The sequence below is a fragment of the Bombus impatiens genome, unplaced genomic scaffold (genome assembly GCF_000188095.3).
Source record: "Bombus impatiens unplaced genomic scaffold, BIMP_2.2 scf_0248, whole genome shotgun sequence".
Lineage (NCBI taxonomy): Eukaryota > Metazoa > Arthropoda > Insecta > Hymenoptera > Apidae > Bombus > Bombus impatiens.
Window position 1 is genome coordinate 1,192,389 of NT_176667.1, and position 16,424 is coordinate 1,208,812.

Below are 16,424 nucleotides of genomic sequence, written 5' to 3' on the forward strand. Positions count from 1 at the left end.
GTCTATAAAGAGCAAAAAAAAAAAAAAAACAGAGCTCCTGCCGCCACGCTAGATTCCCATCTGTGACGGCGCGTCGCCCTGAGAATCGCGGAGAGACGAAGAATTATGAAAATTACTTAATTCGTTGCTTCCAAAGGGGCACGAAACTCGAACGGATTGCAGACAAGGAAACTGCGTTATTGAAACGCGGTACCTTTGACAAAAGAGCATCTATCGTTGGTCATAGTTCAGTTTGTCTCGAAGGAACTCTCCGAATCGATACGATCGTTCAACCGTACAGATTTTATCAGAATTCTGTCACACGTAGAAACGTTTAGCCTCGTATGAAATCGTCGTTAAGAAATAAACACAACATCTGCGAGGTATATGTTTTGTTTAAACTGTCGTCGATATCGCGGTGAGAACGTACGACGGACGATCGTGCGAAACGTACATCATTAACGCCATATAAATAATCGTACTGGCCTGTCGTCGTATTAGCCTGTTTCATCGAGCGGATGCGCGTGAAAAATAATATCGTCCCCATTACGATATACGTATATGCGTGGAACAGAAAAAAAGGAATAAACGGATTTAAATGGCGGGTAATTAAAAACCAGGAAGTAAAATCAGCCGGGGTTACAGCTCATTAGTTTTCAGCGACGAAGAACGGTAACAGAGGCCGCGAAAACGTCCGTTGAATGCCGGATATAGCAGACGCGTTATGTCATCGGGCGCACACAGCCGCAGAAGCACGCGTGTACGTGTCCCACGGCGGCGTTAATTGGCCCCGCGATGAATATTACAAAATACCACAGCCTGAAAGGAGAGACACCGCTTTAATTACAATATAATGCGTGTCGGCCGAGCTCCTCGCGTGAAAGACCGATACCTTCTGCCTCTTATTACGCTATTACGCGACTGCAGGCAACACCTCGCTTTCATCAAATTGCTTAATATGGAAATCGTTCAAGAAAGTTTCATTCTAGCCGGATCCATTCGGGAAGGCCGAGATGAAGCCAAACGGCATCAAGGATCGCGCGAGCATTGTAAGATGGAGATTCGATCGCGGTAATAGTTGTAATATCCGAAATTTTGGTGATTTGAAATTTGATTTCAGGCCTTTAACTATGCCGACGTTGATGGAAGGGGATCTTTGAGCAAACGAGAGTATAAAATAGCGATGACTGTTGTCTTCGGATGTCGCCCGAACAAAGTAAAGTCCTTTTTTTAAGAAGAAAATAATTTTTTGCTTAAGAAAAGTTTAATCGTTGTCTTGATCTGTAGACGGAAGTGAAGCAGATTTTTCAGTCTACCGAGAGAATTCTGTACGGAGAGTTTGAATCATGGGTGTTCAAGAAGAGTAAAAAGGACGACTCATACGTTAATGCAGATTTATTATTCGCTTTACTGGATAAGGATCGTAGGTATTGTTAACAATAGAGTTTTCAATGACATCAAGGAGCCTCTGTTGTAGATAAAGGATATTTAATATTGGATGACTTTTATTCTGCAAGCAAGTCTGTCAACTTGAAAGTATTACCGACAATATGGCAAACGATGTTCAAAGAATTAGATCGTTACAGAAAAGGATATATCGATTTTTATGAATTTTTACGTATATTACCGACAACATAAGAGGTAGTCTGACTTAGTACAAATATCTTAAGTATAAAACAATAAAAAATCAAATATTTGTCTTGTATCGTAATCTCCTAATACGTTTACTAAATTAGCACATTATTTATAGTCTTATAGATTATATTCGTACGAAAATAATTACGATTTATTTAATAATTATGATAGGACAAAATACAAATTTCTTACCGATGATGTACAAGGTGCGTTATGCTATATGCAGTAAAAATAACTAATACCATGTCACATTATAAGACTACGTACTTGTAAAAAGTTCGTTGCGTAAGAAAAAATAAATATATTTGGATGGAACATATCTAGTCTTAGAACGTTCATTCCTTATCAGAAAATTCTTGGCTTACTAAATGATAGAAATGGGAATTAACATTTTGAATCAATAAATTCGGTTCTTCAAATTCTAAAACTTCGCCATCTCCCATTACAAGAACTCTAAAATAAAAAAAGATACGTATCAAACATACGCGTTTAGAGTAAACTGTAAAACTAACATACCTATCACAGTACATGATCGTCCTTATCCTATGCGCTATAGTGAGTACTGTAGCGGTCTGGAAGGAAGACTTTATTGTCGCTTGAATAAACTTGTCTGTTTCTTGATCAACGTTTGCCGTAGCTTCATCGATACAGACGATCTATAAGAATAGATTAATAATTAAATATTATATAAAATAAATTATCTTGTATTTCCAATTTAAAAACTTGATAATACCTTAGCGTTATGTAAAATTGCTCTGACTAAACACAACAATTGCCTTTGTCCTGCACTAAAATTGCTACCACTTTCATTTAAAATAGCACCAAGACCCCCTAAACGATGTACCAACGAATGAATTTTGCATTTCTCGAGAGCTTTATATATTTGTAAGTCTGGATATTGATTTAGCGGATCAAGATTTTCTCGTATCGTACCCGAAAATAAAAATGGATTTTGAGGTATGATAGCTAATCGAGATCTGAAATGATTTAAACTCTTAGTTGTCTATACTGATAAATTAATCATTTCTTAAATTGGGTAACTAGTTTGACGCAACTTACCTTATTGCATTTAGTTGTAAAGTTCGTATGTTCACGTTATCGATCAATATGCTCCCGGAAGTTACTTCCGTCAATCTAAATAATGAAGCAAACAGGGAACTTTTACCAGCACCTGTACGACCAACAATTCCAATTTTTTCTGCTGGCCTCGTAACAAACGATATGCCATTCAATGATGGCACTAAATGCTCTCTGCATGGTTTAAACATCGATTATAATACTGAATAATAGCATTTAATTAGTTGTGTTAATTACCTATATTTTAAAACGACGTTCCTAAATTCAATTACACCTTGACTCGGCCAAGCATATGGTGGATTTTCTCCTTTCGCAGTTTCTACTGGAACATTCTCTAAATACTGTTTTACACGTTCAACCGCGATCATTTCCCTCTCCGTTTCAACAAATGCGTTTACTACGCCAGATAGCAGCCCAGTCACGGACAATGTGTAAGTAATAATAAGACCTATTAAACCAGGGTCCGCAATGTCATATTGATGTTGTAAAACTGCTATATTGCTCACTCCTGCTAAAAGTGCTACTCCAATGAGTTGTAATCTTAATGCAAGCCACTGGCTTACTGCAAACGACGCAAACTGCGTTTTTTGACTGATTTCTAACAAGAGTTCGTTTGCTTGTTTGAAGCGAGATACCATGCGAAAAGCTCTAATGGTAGATAGTCCATGTAGAGTTTCATTAAAATGTGCATATAATGGTGAAAGTGCGGCACTAGATAAGCGCTTCAATTCTCTCGATGTTAATCTAAAAATTTTAATAAAATAACATGTGATTCGAGACACATTCGCGTAATGTTTCAAGCAACACACCTATAATGATTTTGAATCCAATGATAAATCGGTATCAATGGCGCCAGTACCAAAAGTATCCACGGTATTCCATAGGCTATGACAATAACTGTTGCAATCAATCCAAATAGCTGAGCGAATAATATATTAGCGATGAAAGGAAGACTATCATCGACTGTATATGTGTCGGACGAAAACCTATTTAGAATTCTTCCAAATGGTTGAATATCAAAAAATACAGCTTTAGCCTAAGGAAATATCCTATGTTATTCGGGCTATATATTTTAGCATGATATTAGGTATTTTTTATGAAGCTTACATACCCGTACTACAACCTTTAAAAGTTGTTTGTGTATAGAAATTGCTGCTTGAATTCCACCATATGCAAACATAAATGCTCTCATTAATGTGAATAATGTGTTAAATACAGCTAATAGCGAATATACCGTTAAATAATAATTAGTGCTTATATTATAATTGTCAAAGACATGATTTAATCGTAAAGTTGGTGAGCTATCTGTGATATTAGTTACACTTTTGTTACTGTGAGTAACCCAATAAGAAAGCCATAAATCCGTGACGTTTTTGGAACTTTGCATTAGGAACATAGAGAGCATTATTGAAATTGCTAAATAATATCCTATTGCTTTTATGTAACAATTATATACACCAAGTTGAACTTTGCCTTTTTCTTTATATTCTTCATCAAGCAAGGGATCCTTTTTGTTTTTATCAGTTTGATATAGTTCTCTTGGTAAATCATTTATGGATATGCTGTCTAAGTCTGGCTCTATAGACTCTGAAGATAATAAGTAATCTTCTATATCAGGTAACATGTCACTTGGTTTACCCTGATTTATGATTCTGCCTTTTGACATTTCTATTACTAAATTTGCATACATTAAATATCGAGTTTGATGAGTACATAACAATCTTGTTTTGTTATTCAGTAAACCCATAATAACACGTTTAAATATATAACTAGCAACTTTTGGATCTAAAGTCGCCAAAACATCGTCTAATAAATAAATATCTTTATCCGCATAAACAGCACGTGCCAAAGAAATTCTTGTCTTTTGACCTCCACTTAACGTGTTTCCTGCCTCACCAATAGGTGTTAGATCTTTCTTAGGCAAGGAATTTAAATCAGCACTGAGAGCACATGCTTTCAAAATATTCCTGTTATAAATAATTTACTTAAATTACGAATACTGCAATATTTTTTCTCAAATACAATTCATCAATACTTACTTATATTTATTGTAATCATATGATTTCCCAAAAAGAATGTTGTCTCGAATTGTACCACGTTGCAACCACGGATTTTGTTTTACATACGCAAAACCGTTTTCGATGTCATTTACAGCTATCGTACCACGGACTTTAATAATTTCACCTAAAATACCATCTAAAAGTAGTGATTTTCCGCTACCTACTTCTCCTATAATACCAATTAAGTGTCCCTAGAACAAAGTACACAATTCATAAAATTTAATTCAATTAAAATAGATTGCAATGTTATTACCTTTGGAACAGTAATATTAATGTCATGTAGACTAAAAATAGCATCATCTTCAAAGGTAACAATCTTTCTAGACTCTGAACTACCAGATGGGCTTGTGACATCTTTAGGAGTAGTAAGACCATTTTGTTCTATATTTTGATCTGTGTTTATGCTAAACATTGTATCCTGAAGCACTAGATCTATTCCAGGCGGTGGTTTTGAATAATATGATGACATATCCGCATCTGGTAACTATATTAAGTTGAACTTAATTAATATTTTTTAATCAATTTTAAGCCTATAAAACGCAACTAAACTGCAACCTTAACTCACATCTAACATTTTCTGAATTCTCTTAAGTGATACCCAAGCTTCTGTAAGACCATTCAAAACCCATGGAAATGCATTTAGTGGAGCTATTAACATGTTCAATAATGCCATACTAGTAAATACTGTCTTTGCATCAAGTTCATGTCCAAGGAGTACATACGTAGCAAATGTTAATATAGATATCAATACAGGTGTTGTAGCCCAAAAGTAAACACATAAAGCATCTAGATATTTTCTACCCCGTAAATATTTAATCTCATTTTCACGCAATTCTGTATAAAAAAAACGAAAACATAAAATATCATGTACGAAAATGAGAGAATGATAAAAAGACAAATTCGTATTTCTGAAGATTCACTAACTTGATATATTGCGCAAAAAATGGTCTTCCCACACATTTAATTTAATCGTAGTTATTCCACGTAATGTTTCTCCTACAAGTCTCACCCTTTGATCTTTACATTCCATTAATTTCGTGCTATATTTTCCAATTTGAGTTGCTATCGCTTTATTTATAGGTATAAGTATTATTGCAAAAACAATTCCAGCTAAGAATGAAACTCCTATTAGCTTGTATAGAAGATATAATGTTACAATTAACTGAAAAACATATAAATATAGAAGTATATTAAGTGCTCATAAATCGATTTTTAATAGAGCTATAAAATAAAATAAGAAATTACTTGTAATGGTATACTCCAAAATGCATGAAAACTTGCACAACTGTTAACAAGTCTATCACTATCCGTACTCATAAAATTAGCAATTTCACCAAAATTAAATTGCTGCTTCAATTGGATATTTGAAGAGTGCAAAATCTTTCTATATAACAAAGTTACAACTGTACAACGAATTTTTAAACCAACTACTGACATCCAGAAGGTGAAATGAGTATTACAAAATGCTCCTAAAATAAGAAAATCGTTAGGGCCTCCAGCAAACATATTCCTTATTCAAGGATTAGTCAGTTTTATGAATACCTACCTATTAAAGCACTTATAAATATTAATGATGCATATAGGTATCCATATAAGATAGGTTCATTTTTGTCTTCAATAAAACCGATTAATTTGCTCAGTATTAATGGTCCCATAAATGAAGTAGAGTCGGTGATAAATTTTAATATTCCAACAGAATAAAACTCCCAACCAAAGCATTTATGCAATAAGTTAAACAAGGTCATTTTGTTTGTAACTGTTTGAACATGTGCTTCTGATATTGACTCAAAATTTTCTACTTGATTAGTTATATCATTTGGCTACAATGTATTTATAAATGTAAATTTATAAAAGTAACTATTTTGGTCATTAACATAGTTGAAAAAGTATAATATTACATTTACCATATTTTGTAGATGCTTGTCGATCTTTTGATTAATTGTATTAGTGCTGATATATTCCGGTAAATCAAATAAATCATCTGAATGATTTAATAAACCATGAACACCCTTTTCCATTAATGAATTTACCCAATGAAATATAAGTTTGGAAGATGTGGTTGCATCCTCCATAGCAGTCCCAAGATAAATTGGGTCCTGCCCTTCGGGAAATCTTACATAAGAAGAATTAGGAGTACTCAATAGTGCAGTTTGTTCTCCTATCTATAAACATATTTCTCATTGATTTGTGATATCTATATTTACTTAATAATCCATGATTTTAGATATCATAGTCAATTTGGTAACAGCACATACATTTAGTAGCAGATGTCTGAAATCTCTTACACTGATAAGCAAACAAAAAACACTAATCACTGATAATATGAACCACTATATTTGGAAATAAACAACTTATAATAACTTACTTCATTAAATTGAGATGATCTCATATCTTGTAAATTACTATGACTGGGTATCAATGTTATAGCATAAAGTATTAATAGAGTGACGACACTGATACTAAATCCCAATGACAAATTTGGTAGAACATCATTTTGAGGATTGTACTTGATATGACTTCTTAACAGCAATGTAGAAATAACAATCAATAAAAATATTAATGCCCGAAGTGAAACTGGGCCACGTGGATTAAAATTCCTTCCTCTTCTTAAGCTTGTTATGAAACAAAGATGAACAACCCATGCTAATCCTTCAGTACCTGCCACAAGGTAGTCAATAGGTTTAGCTGATGTAACTTTATCTTTGACTGCAGTTAATATTAGACCATATTCTTGTGTGTTAGAAATAACAGAAGATTCAGTGATATTCTGAATGCTGTTCTTTGGGAAAAGAATTGATTTTGCAAAATCAATAGTACGATTCCATTCATCTTGTATATGATGTAATATACTTGAATCCTCCAAAGATACATCTGGCTTTTTAGTTGATGTCATAATGTATTCTTGTATCTGATCATCACTAGATAATACATGCTTTGGTGGAGCAAGAACAGTATTACTAAGAATAATATATGCTCTAAGTATAGGAAGAATTATAAGGCACACTGTAATTATAAGTCTCAACTTTATAACATAATTAGAGCCAAAATGACGAATAGGATATATGTTTCTTTTTCCACAGTGATAAGCAGAAATTATAGCGATACAGATTAAAACTGGAATCTAAAAAGTATTTTAAAAGATATTATAATATGTATGATTTATGCACATGAAACATCAGTGTCAATGAATTACCTGGAGACAAAGTTGTTGAAAGCAAATATCAAGATCATGGGTATCTGGATTTAAAGGCTTAATGCCTCCACTGTATCCACATAATTCTGTCCAATTCCATTTCCATGTTTCTTCATCATCATCAGTTAACCACCTATCCATATTTAAAATCTACAAATAAGTTCAAACTAAAAAATGCACCTTTGTAAAACAAAGTATATTACAGAAGAATCAATGCCTACTTATGTAGACACAATATCTACTTTGTAATAAGTTGTAGAAGTATGAAATTCCTATTGCACATAATTAACAACTAAGCACTTATTATTTTGTAAAATTTCTTATCTGTTATTCCAAATACCAATTTGTTTGCAAACATTTTTTGAAATAATAATTAAGAGACAACCTACAATAACATAACAGATTTGCCATATTATAATGTACTTACTGATGAAATATGTATTTCAGTTTATAAACTAATATATATATATGTATCTTAATATTTATTATATATATCGTGGTGTATCATATTTCGAATTATACAGTCTCATATCAAAGCAAACTTGTAGGTTAGGTTTTTGATGACAGCCAGTGTCGATGACGTATATGATATGGATTGTATAAAAAACATACATTAAATTAAAAATAAAAACAAAAGCATTATTTTAAAAATGATTTACGTCGCCAGTAAATGTAGAATTACAATATATGAGATGTAATACAAATCAATAAATTAATCGTACTGATTGAATTATGTTAAAATTGTGGTTATCAAATAAAACAGTGTGATTAAACATGAATAAGCAAGAAGATACACAAAATAATGCTCCGGATATGACTGTAGATTACAAAAATAACGAAAATGATTCTCAACAAACTTCTTTAAATGAAGTGGATAAAAATTTAAAAGAGGAACTGTTGCATCATATAGCAAAAAGTAAGGCAATTTTTAAGAGTCAACAAAAAGATGATCCAGATTTAACTTTTAAAGAAAAGCTAATAATTGCACGTAATATTCTTAAAAAAAGTTACTGTTTATTCTTGTCCAAATTTGGTCATTATATGAAAAAAGAACACTTAAAGTTTTTCGAAAACTGTAAAGATGAAGATTATGAAGTCGCTTATCATTTTAATAGATTACAAAGATATTTCAACAACTCAAAAAGACAAACAGATGTTAGAAATAGAAGATACCAGGCCTTAAAAACATTAATAGAAAAAGGGGAATACTTTAGTGAAACTGAAATGATGAAAAGAAATCCATTGTTATACGAACATTTAATTGGACAATATATGACTGAGGAGCAAAAGAAACTTAGGGATAATATAGATACTAAAAATATTACTTTTGTGAATTTATTAATGGAAAATATTGAACGGGATAATTTAAAAATGAAACAAAAATTACAAGAGGAAGAAGAACAAAATGTAATAGAGGAAAATGATACAGATGAAGAACAAGAGGATATATATGATTCAAAGGATAATGAAGAAAAAACTACATATTGGGGTAAAACATCCAGCTTAGAGAATGAAATAGAACATAAAAATGAAGCAGTAAAAAAGCCACATTGCATTTCAAAATCTGAAAAGCAAGTATTAAAACAAGAATTTGTGACAAATATGTACCAAAGCTTTTTGGATGGGAAAGATTTAGATTTTGATTACAGGTATTTATAAGTATAATATTTAATTTCATAATGGGATTTTAGTTTATTGTTTGTACATTATAAATATATTTTTTATATCTTTCCAGCACTGTTGATGACAATGAAGCATATGACAACATAGATATAAGAACACAAGATGAAGAAGATAAATATTTTGATTCAGAATCACCTGAAACTATAGGTCCAACTGAAGATACAAATGAAACTGAGACTGAGGATGAATTGGATATTTATATGAAATCATTGAAGGTTAATTGATATTTCACAGTTTATGATCAGTTCATATTAAAAGTTCTGATTCATAAAAAGATTGTTTATTCAATAGGAGCAGGTTGCTACAGATAGGCTCCCCTTGGATAATCTCGTATATGATGAATACTCTCAGATGTAATCTTGTACATGTACAATAATTTACATGCAATATTTATAAGTAAAAAAGTATAAAATCTATAAGAGTATGAACATTTATTTACTCCTTCAATCAATGATATCATAAGCACATTATCTACTAAATAAAATAATTAAGATCTTGATAAATATTCAATTTAGTAGAGGAAAATTATAAAATCAATATTTATGATTAAATATCATGAATTATTAAGAGAAACCTTTTTTATAGTTCAATATAAATAGAAATAATTTTATCTGTTATAACAACAAATATTATATATATATATATATGTATAATATATACAAATATTAGTCTTTGTATATTAGTACATCTAATTCGAAGTACATATTTGTAATTACTGCAAAGTACATATCTGTAGGAATATATATTTCTATGTCCATGATAATTACATATACTAGTATATACATACAGTTCATATGGAGCGTGTCACTTTCAGCGGTGGGTGTTTCAAGTGCGGGAAATAAGTGTAGAGTTTTTTTTAAGAAAAAGAAAATGGTAAGCATAAATTTAAACTTAAAAAGCATGTTAAATCCTTGCTTATGGAAACAGTCCATTATATGCCAATCGAATTCGAACGAAAATATAAGAAATTATCCGTAGCAAAATTATTTTAGTGTCATGAAGGTTAACTGTCGTCAAAATTTCGTTGTTTATATTGAACATTTCAATGATTGTTTAATGTCCGTCTGATATTTTTTAATCTTTTATTAAGTGCGATAGAAAAGTCATTTTAATAATACATTTTCTTTTATTTAATAATATTTTGCTAAAATTATAACCTCTAACTTTAATCAAACATTGTATAAAAAATAATGAAACTTGAAACCTGCATCAAGAATATTTTAATTATAATACATTTTTATTATAAATGCATTGTAAAATCAGAGGATTATTTGCTTGTTGCATAATTTATGTAATTCTTTTGTTTTATAAATATTAATGGGTTAGTTTTATAGATATAATATAGTAGATTAGTTCCTCCTTGCTTCTTTTCTATCATAGAAGCATAAAATGGTGCATGCTTGCATTGAGTGGCTTACCTAGCATGGTACTACCTGGTGTTCCTGGTAGGTATCTTTATTTTTCTCGCAGCCAATGACACCTGCTATAACGGGAGTAGAAGAGCAAGAAAAACTACTTGAAGATGCAATTGGTGTGGTTAAAGTACAAGCTTTTCAAATGAAACACTGTTTGGACAAATCCAAATTGATGGATGCATTAAAACATGCAGCTACAATGTTAGGAGAACTTCGAACATCTCTTTTAAGTCCAAAAAGTTACTATGAATTATGTATCCTTATTAATTTTAAATAACTAATTACTTTTAATAATAAGATAATAACAATATATTTTTCTTTACATTTAATGTTAGATATGGCTATTACTGATGAACTAAGACATTTAGAACTTTATTTGTTAGATGAATTTCAGAAAGGGAGAAAAGTTACAGATTTATATGAATTAGTGCAATATGTTGGAAATATTGTACCCAGGCTGTAAGTTTATTATAGAAGTATCATGCCAGTATACATTATGCACATTAATTTTGCATAGTTAATATGCTATTAATCATGATATCCTGATAATATATATATTCTTATAGGTATCTACTTATCACTGTTGGATTAGTATATATCAAAACAACACCTGGATTAAAAAGAGACTTATTAAGAGATTTGGTAGAAATGTGTAGAGGAGTTCAGCATCCTTTAAGGGGTCTCTTTTTAAGGAATTACCTACTACAGTGCACTCGTAACATTTTACCAGATGTTGCTGAAGAAGATGATGAAGATGGAAGTGTATGTATAAAAGCAAATTATACAAATTATGCAATTATGCAAAAGCAAATAATTATTCTTTCTTAGGTCCGTGACAGTATAGACTTTGTCTTGATGAATTTTGCTGAAATGAATAAATTATGGGTACGCATGCAACATCAAGGTCATACTAGAGATAGAGAAAGAAGGGAAAGAGAAAGAGAAGAACTTAGAATATTAGTAGGAACTAATCTTGTACGACTTAGCCAGTTGGAATCAGTTACTTTAGAGAAATACAAAAAGGTTGATCTTAAATACATTTAATTTGTTGAAGTATTAAAAAGCGTTTGTTATTGGCTAATAATAATGGTTTTTAGCGTGTTTTACCAGGCATTCTAGAACAAGTAGTCAGTTGCAGAGATGCAATTGCTCAAGAATATCTTATGGAGTGCATAATACAAGTAATTAAAATAACGAAAAATGTTTGAAGTAACAGTGTAGTATAATTAATAATATATCCATATTTTTTTTTAGGTTTTTCCTGATGAATTTCATCTACAAACTTTAAATGCATTTTTAAAATCTTGCGCTGAGTTGCAGAATGGTGTAAATGTAAAAAATATAATTATTTCGTTAATAGACCGTCTTGCAGCATTTAGTCAAAGATCAGATGGTGTGGGAGGACCAGGAAGTCCTAATCAAGTGCCAGGAATTCCACAGGATGTAAAACTTTTTGATGTTTTCAGTGATCAGATAGCTATAATTATACAGGTAAATATAATTTGTGAAATAGAAGGATGTATAGTATTAACTAAATTTTACTGAATTTATAATTTCTGTGATGATGAAGTACTACATAGATTTGATATTAATGTGATCACTTACCAATATATAAGTTATCCTTACTCACTTAGTTTAAGTCTGAGAATTATTTTTAGTAATAATTACTGAATTAATAATCTTTTTTATTGTTAAAATTAGTTATCATTTGCAGACTAGACAAGATATGCCCCCAGAGGACATAGTTTCTCTTCAAGTAGCCCTCATTAATTTGGCACATAAGTGTTATCCTGATAGAGTAAACTACGTGGATAAAGTTTTGTTAACAACTGTTCAAATATTCCAAAAGCAGAATGTAGATAAGTATGTATAATACAATAGAATTAAGTTTTTAAACGTAATTATGTAACGAATTTAATAAATTTTCAGGCTTGAGTATAATAGTGCTGTATCAAGAGAATTAGTGAGACTAATGAAAATTCCAATAGATAACTATAAAAACATCTTAACTGTTTTGAAGCTTGAGCATTTTGCTCCATTACTAGATTACTTTGACTATGAAGGCAGAAAGTTATTAGCTATTTATATAATAACAAACATTTTAGAAAATGAGACTTTAATACCAACTCAAGAACAAGTAGATGCAGTTCTTTCTATGGTATCTCCATTGGTACAAGACCAACCAGATCAACCCAATATAGAAGAAGATCCTGAAGACTTTGCAGAAGAACAGGGTCTTCTTGGTAGATTAATACATCATTTTAAGTCTGAGACAGCTGATCAACAATATATGATATTAAGTGCAGCCAGAAAACATTTTAGTGCTGGTGGAAATAAGAGAATAAAATATACTCTACCACCAATTGTATTTCAAGCTTACCAACTTGCTTTCACATATAAGGGATTAAAGGATCAAGTTAATAAATTACTAACTTACTTGCTGTAACATTTAGATTAGATGATTAACTTAGTTTTCTGTTTTTGTAGGATGAAATGTGGCAGAAAAAATGTCAAAAAATCTTTCAATTCTGTCATGCAACTATTACAGCTTTAATGAAGGCAGAACTGGCCGAACTGCCATTGAGATTATTTCTTCAGGGTGCAATAGCAATAGGAGAAATTCGTTTCGATAATTTTGAGATGGTTGCTTATGAATTTATGAGTCAAGCATTTTCAATATATGAAGATGAAATAAGTGATTCTAAGGCGCAGTTAGCAGCTATTACATTGATCATTGCTACATTTGAGCAAATGAGTTGTTTTTGTGAAGAAAATGCAGAACCAATACGCAATCAATGTGTTTTATATGCTAGCAAATTATTAAGAAAACCAGATCAATGTAGAGGAATTGCTATTTGCTCTCATATATTCTGGTCTGGAAAATCATTAGCAACTGGTGGAAAAGAGGTGAGTGTTATATATATATATATATATATATTCTTAGTAATATGTAAATATGATTATACATGTGTAGCATTTAATAGTATTATTAAAAAATATAATCAAATAAATATAATTGCGCAATTATTTTAGATGCAAAATAAATCTAGGGTATTAGAATGTTTAAGAAAAGGTATCAAAATTGCAAATCAGTGCATGGATACTTCAGTTCAAGTACAATTGTATGTAGAACTATTAAATCATTACATTTATTTCTATGAGAAAGACAATACTACGGTAAGAATTACTGATGTTCTTGAGAGCTTTTATTAATGTATATATCTTAATAGCTATTTATTTTCAGTTCACTGTTGATATTGTAAATCAAGTGATCGCAAAGATTAAAGAAGAACTCCCCAACCTAGAAGTTAGTGAAGAAACAGAACAAATTCAAAAACATTTAGCTAATACATTAGAACATTTAAGGAATAGAATGGAATCTCCAGAAACGGATGGTCTATCGTATCAAGGACTTGTTCTTTAATGTAACTATTGTATGCGATAATTTTGTACATAAAGCATCTACCAATTATTTTACGAAATGAATATAAATTCTAAAGATAAACGCTTACTAGGTATAGATCACCACAATTTAAACCACATCAGTTTGCTTACAAAAATTGTTAATAATGTATCGCAATTCATTTGTTGACTCATGAAATATAATCTGTATATTTGTTTTAACAAAGTGTTGTCAAATTGAACTATTTTTATTACCTCACTGGCATAATGAACAATACTTTTTACAAATGTTAAATCAATGATTTTTATCAAAGGATATATTAGTGACATACACACACATATTTCTGTTTTATGAATACAATAGGACAATATTTTTTTATATCTATTGATTTAATCGTCTTAATAGAATAGTTCTAATAGAATAGACGTGACTTGCGATGCTTTTTCGCGATCCACGTCTTGGAGGTCACTTGACCCCGTTACCATTTTCGCGTCACATGCGATGTTACCGATATAGTATAATACCAGTTAGAATTAAAACTAGAACCATGTATGAAATTCTAAATAAAATATATGCAAAACACGATATCCCATAATCGACAACGAAGTATAGAATTTTATACTTTTACAATATTTGAGAAAGCATGACACATTATCAAAATAATAAAATACTGTACACACATTACGTATATTACACATGTACATTACACATAGTTAGACGATTCGTTTAATTAGTTTCAAATAAAATTGTAGTCTCATACGCATGAAACATAAAAATGTAAATTTTTTAATCTTTTCTATTTTCATTTTTATATTCTCAAATAAGTTATTAATTATATGTATATTATCAAGTATAGATAGTCTGATTCAGAAACTCGCAATACAATTTATCGATAACCCAAACAGATAGATTACGGCCAGTGGAAAGAGTAAAAGATCAACGAAAGGAACAAAAAGATCACCAAAAGCTTGCTTCTGCGGATAAATATATATCAATCAAGTACATCGATCTGTCCAAACTAAGGCTTAAAATTAACATTGTGACCCGATTTAAAAGTAAGACTTAAGACTAAGATTTAAAACTAAAATAAATAATAACTTCCTCGTTATCCCTTGTTATACAATAATGAGGTTTAAAATTAACTTAATCTAGATCTTACAACTGAAACCTACTTAAAAGTAAAGCTGAACTAAAGATAGATACCTGTAGATACTAAAGATAGATATTAGATACTAATCTGAAGTACATTAGATCGTAACCCTATATTGGCAACCTTTTTGTATCAAAGATTTTAAATTCGAGGGAAATTTTTAAAAACTGAAACTATAAACATTTTGTTAAATCGACTGTTCTATTTCATACATAATCTAATATTTGATATTAGATAAAGCAGTTTTGAACTTTTCGCTTTAAGTCAAACAACGTATCTTCGTAAAAAAATATACTTATATATATATATACTTACACACAATTACGCACAATATACATATATATAACAGTTAACATACATATATATATATTTATATTATATATAGTTATATATAGGCACAGTTATATATACATTATATATATATATAAGTATATTGTGCGTGCCTTTTTTACGAAGATACATTGTTTGACTTAAAGTGAAAAGTTCAGAACTGCTTTATATATATATATATATCGCTAAATTAATTAAATCTAAATATACATCCCACGATGTCCTCATGATATTTTACGGCGTCCTATGACGGGTGCTTACAATTTACTAAGATATATCTATCAAATGATTAATTAAAATTAAAAGCACGCATTCCACGTTGACTATCTGAGCTGAGAATTAATCTCTGTATAAATTTAACGGAGTTTAAGCTAAACGAAGTCTAAGCATAAAACTAAACTATAAAATGTTGTATACATCATTGTCTATGGTTTGCATACATATGTAATTAATTGTTATTTGTTTCATTTATATAATTATAAATATATAACGTTTTCTA

At 30.5% G+C, this 16,424-nt stretch overlaps 4 protein-coding genes across 6 annotated transcripts; 3 read left to right on the plus strand and 1 right to left on the minus strand.

Moving 5' to 3' along the window:
- The first annotated feature begins 9 nt into the window (after positions 1–9).
- Positions 10–1,656, plus strand: LOC100748999 (EF-hand calcium-binding domain-containing protein 11-like). The gene is made up of 4 exons (XM_003488607.4): positions 10–1,028; positions 1,100–1,195; positions 1,267–1,402; positions 1,457–1,656. Exons 1-4 carry the CDS (start codon positions 993–995, stop codon positions 1,615–1,617), a joined length of 429 nt encoding a protein of 142 aa, XP_003488655.2. The 5' UTR covers positions 10–992; the 3' UTR covers positions 1,618–1,656.
- Positions 1,360–8,725, minus strand: LOC100749121 (multidrug resistance-associated protein 7). 2 transcript variants are annotated; one of them, XM_012384311.2, is made up of 17 exons: positions 8,372–8,725; positions 7,945–8,094; positions 7,117–7,872; positions 6,656–6,913; positions 6,298–6,571; positions 5,997–6,220; positions 5,676–5,913; positions 5,317–5,585; positions 5,005–5,235; positions 4,731–4,942; positions 3,803–4,658; positions 3,501–3,727; positions 2,929–3,435; positions 2,674–2,865; positions 2,348–2,591; positions 2,131–2,270; positions 1,360–2,067 (listed from the first exon to the last, which is right to left on the minus strand). In XM_012384311.2, the coding sequence occupies exons 2-17, from the start codon at positions 8,083–8,085 to the stop codon at positions 1,950–1,952; spliced, it is 4,887 nt and encodes a 1,628-aa protein (XP_012239734.1). In that variant the 5' UTR covers positions 8,086–8,094; positions 8,372–8,725; the 3' UTR covers positions 1,360–1,949. The 2 variants fall into 2 exon arrangements, with proteins under 2 accessions (XP_012239734.1, XP_012239735.1); XM_012384312.3 differs by lacking the exon at positions 8,372–8,725 and adding an exon at positions 8,187–8,325.
- On the plus strand, positions 8,719–10,046 carry LOC105680598 (coiled-coil domain-containing protein 97). The gene is made up of 3 exons (XM_012384313.2): positions 8,719–9,593; positions 9,680–9,842; positions 9,919–10,046. The coding sequence occupies exons 1-3, from the start codon at positions 8,719–8,721 to the stop codon at positions 9,982–9,984; spliced, it is 1,104 nt and encodes a 367-aa protein (XP_012239736.1). The 3' UTR covers positions 9,985–10,046.
- A 322-nt stretch (positions 10,047–10,368) lies between these two features.
- LOC100749242 (vacuolar protein sorting-associated protein 35) lies at positions 10,369–14,670 on the plus strand. 2 transcript variants are annotated; one of them, XM_012384327.1, is made up of 12 exons: positions 10,369–10,500; positions 11,077–11,296; positions 11,378–11,501; positions 11,609–11,804; positions 11,871–12,065; positions 12,140–12,223; positions 12,297–12,533; positions 12,757–12,905; positions 12,972–13,458; positions 13,530–13,949; positions 14,076–14,219; positions 14,287–14,670. In XM_012384327.1, exons 1-12 carry the CDS (start codon positions 10,378–10,380, stop codon positions 14,464–14,466), a joined length of 2,559 nt encoding a protein of 852 aa, XP_012239750.1. In that variant the 5' UTR covers positions 10,369–10,377; the 3' UTR covers positions 14,467–14,670. The 2 variants fall into 2 exon arrangements, with proteins under 2 accessions (XP_012239750.1, XP_012239751.1); XM_012384328.2 differs by having other exon boundaries at positions 11,098–11,296; positions 14,287–14,466.
- The last annotated feature ends 1,754 nt before the right edge of the window (positions 14,671–16,424 follow it).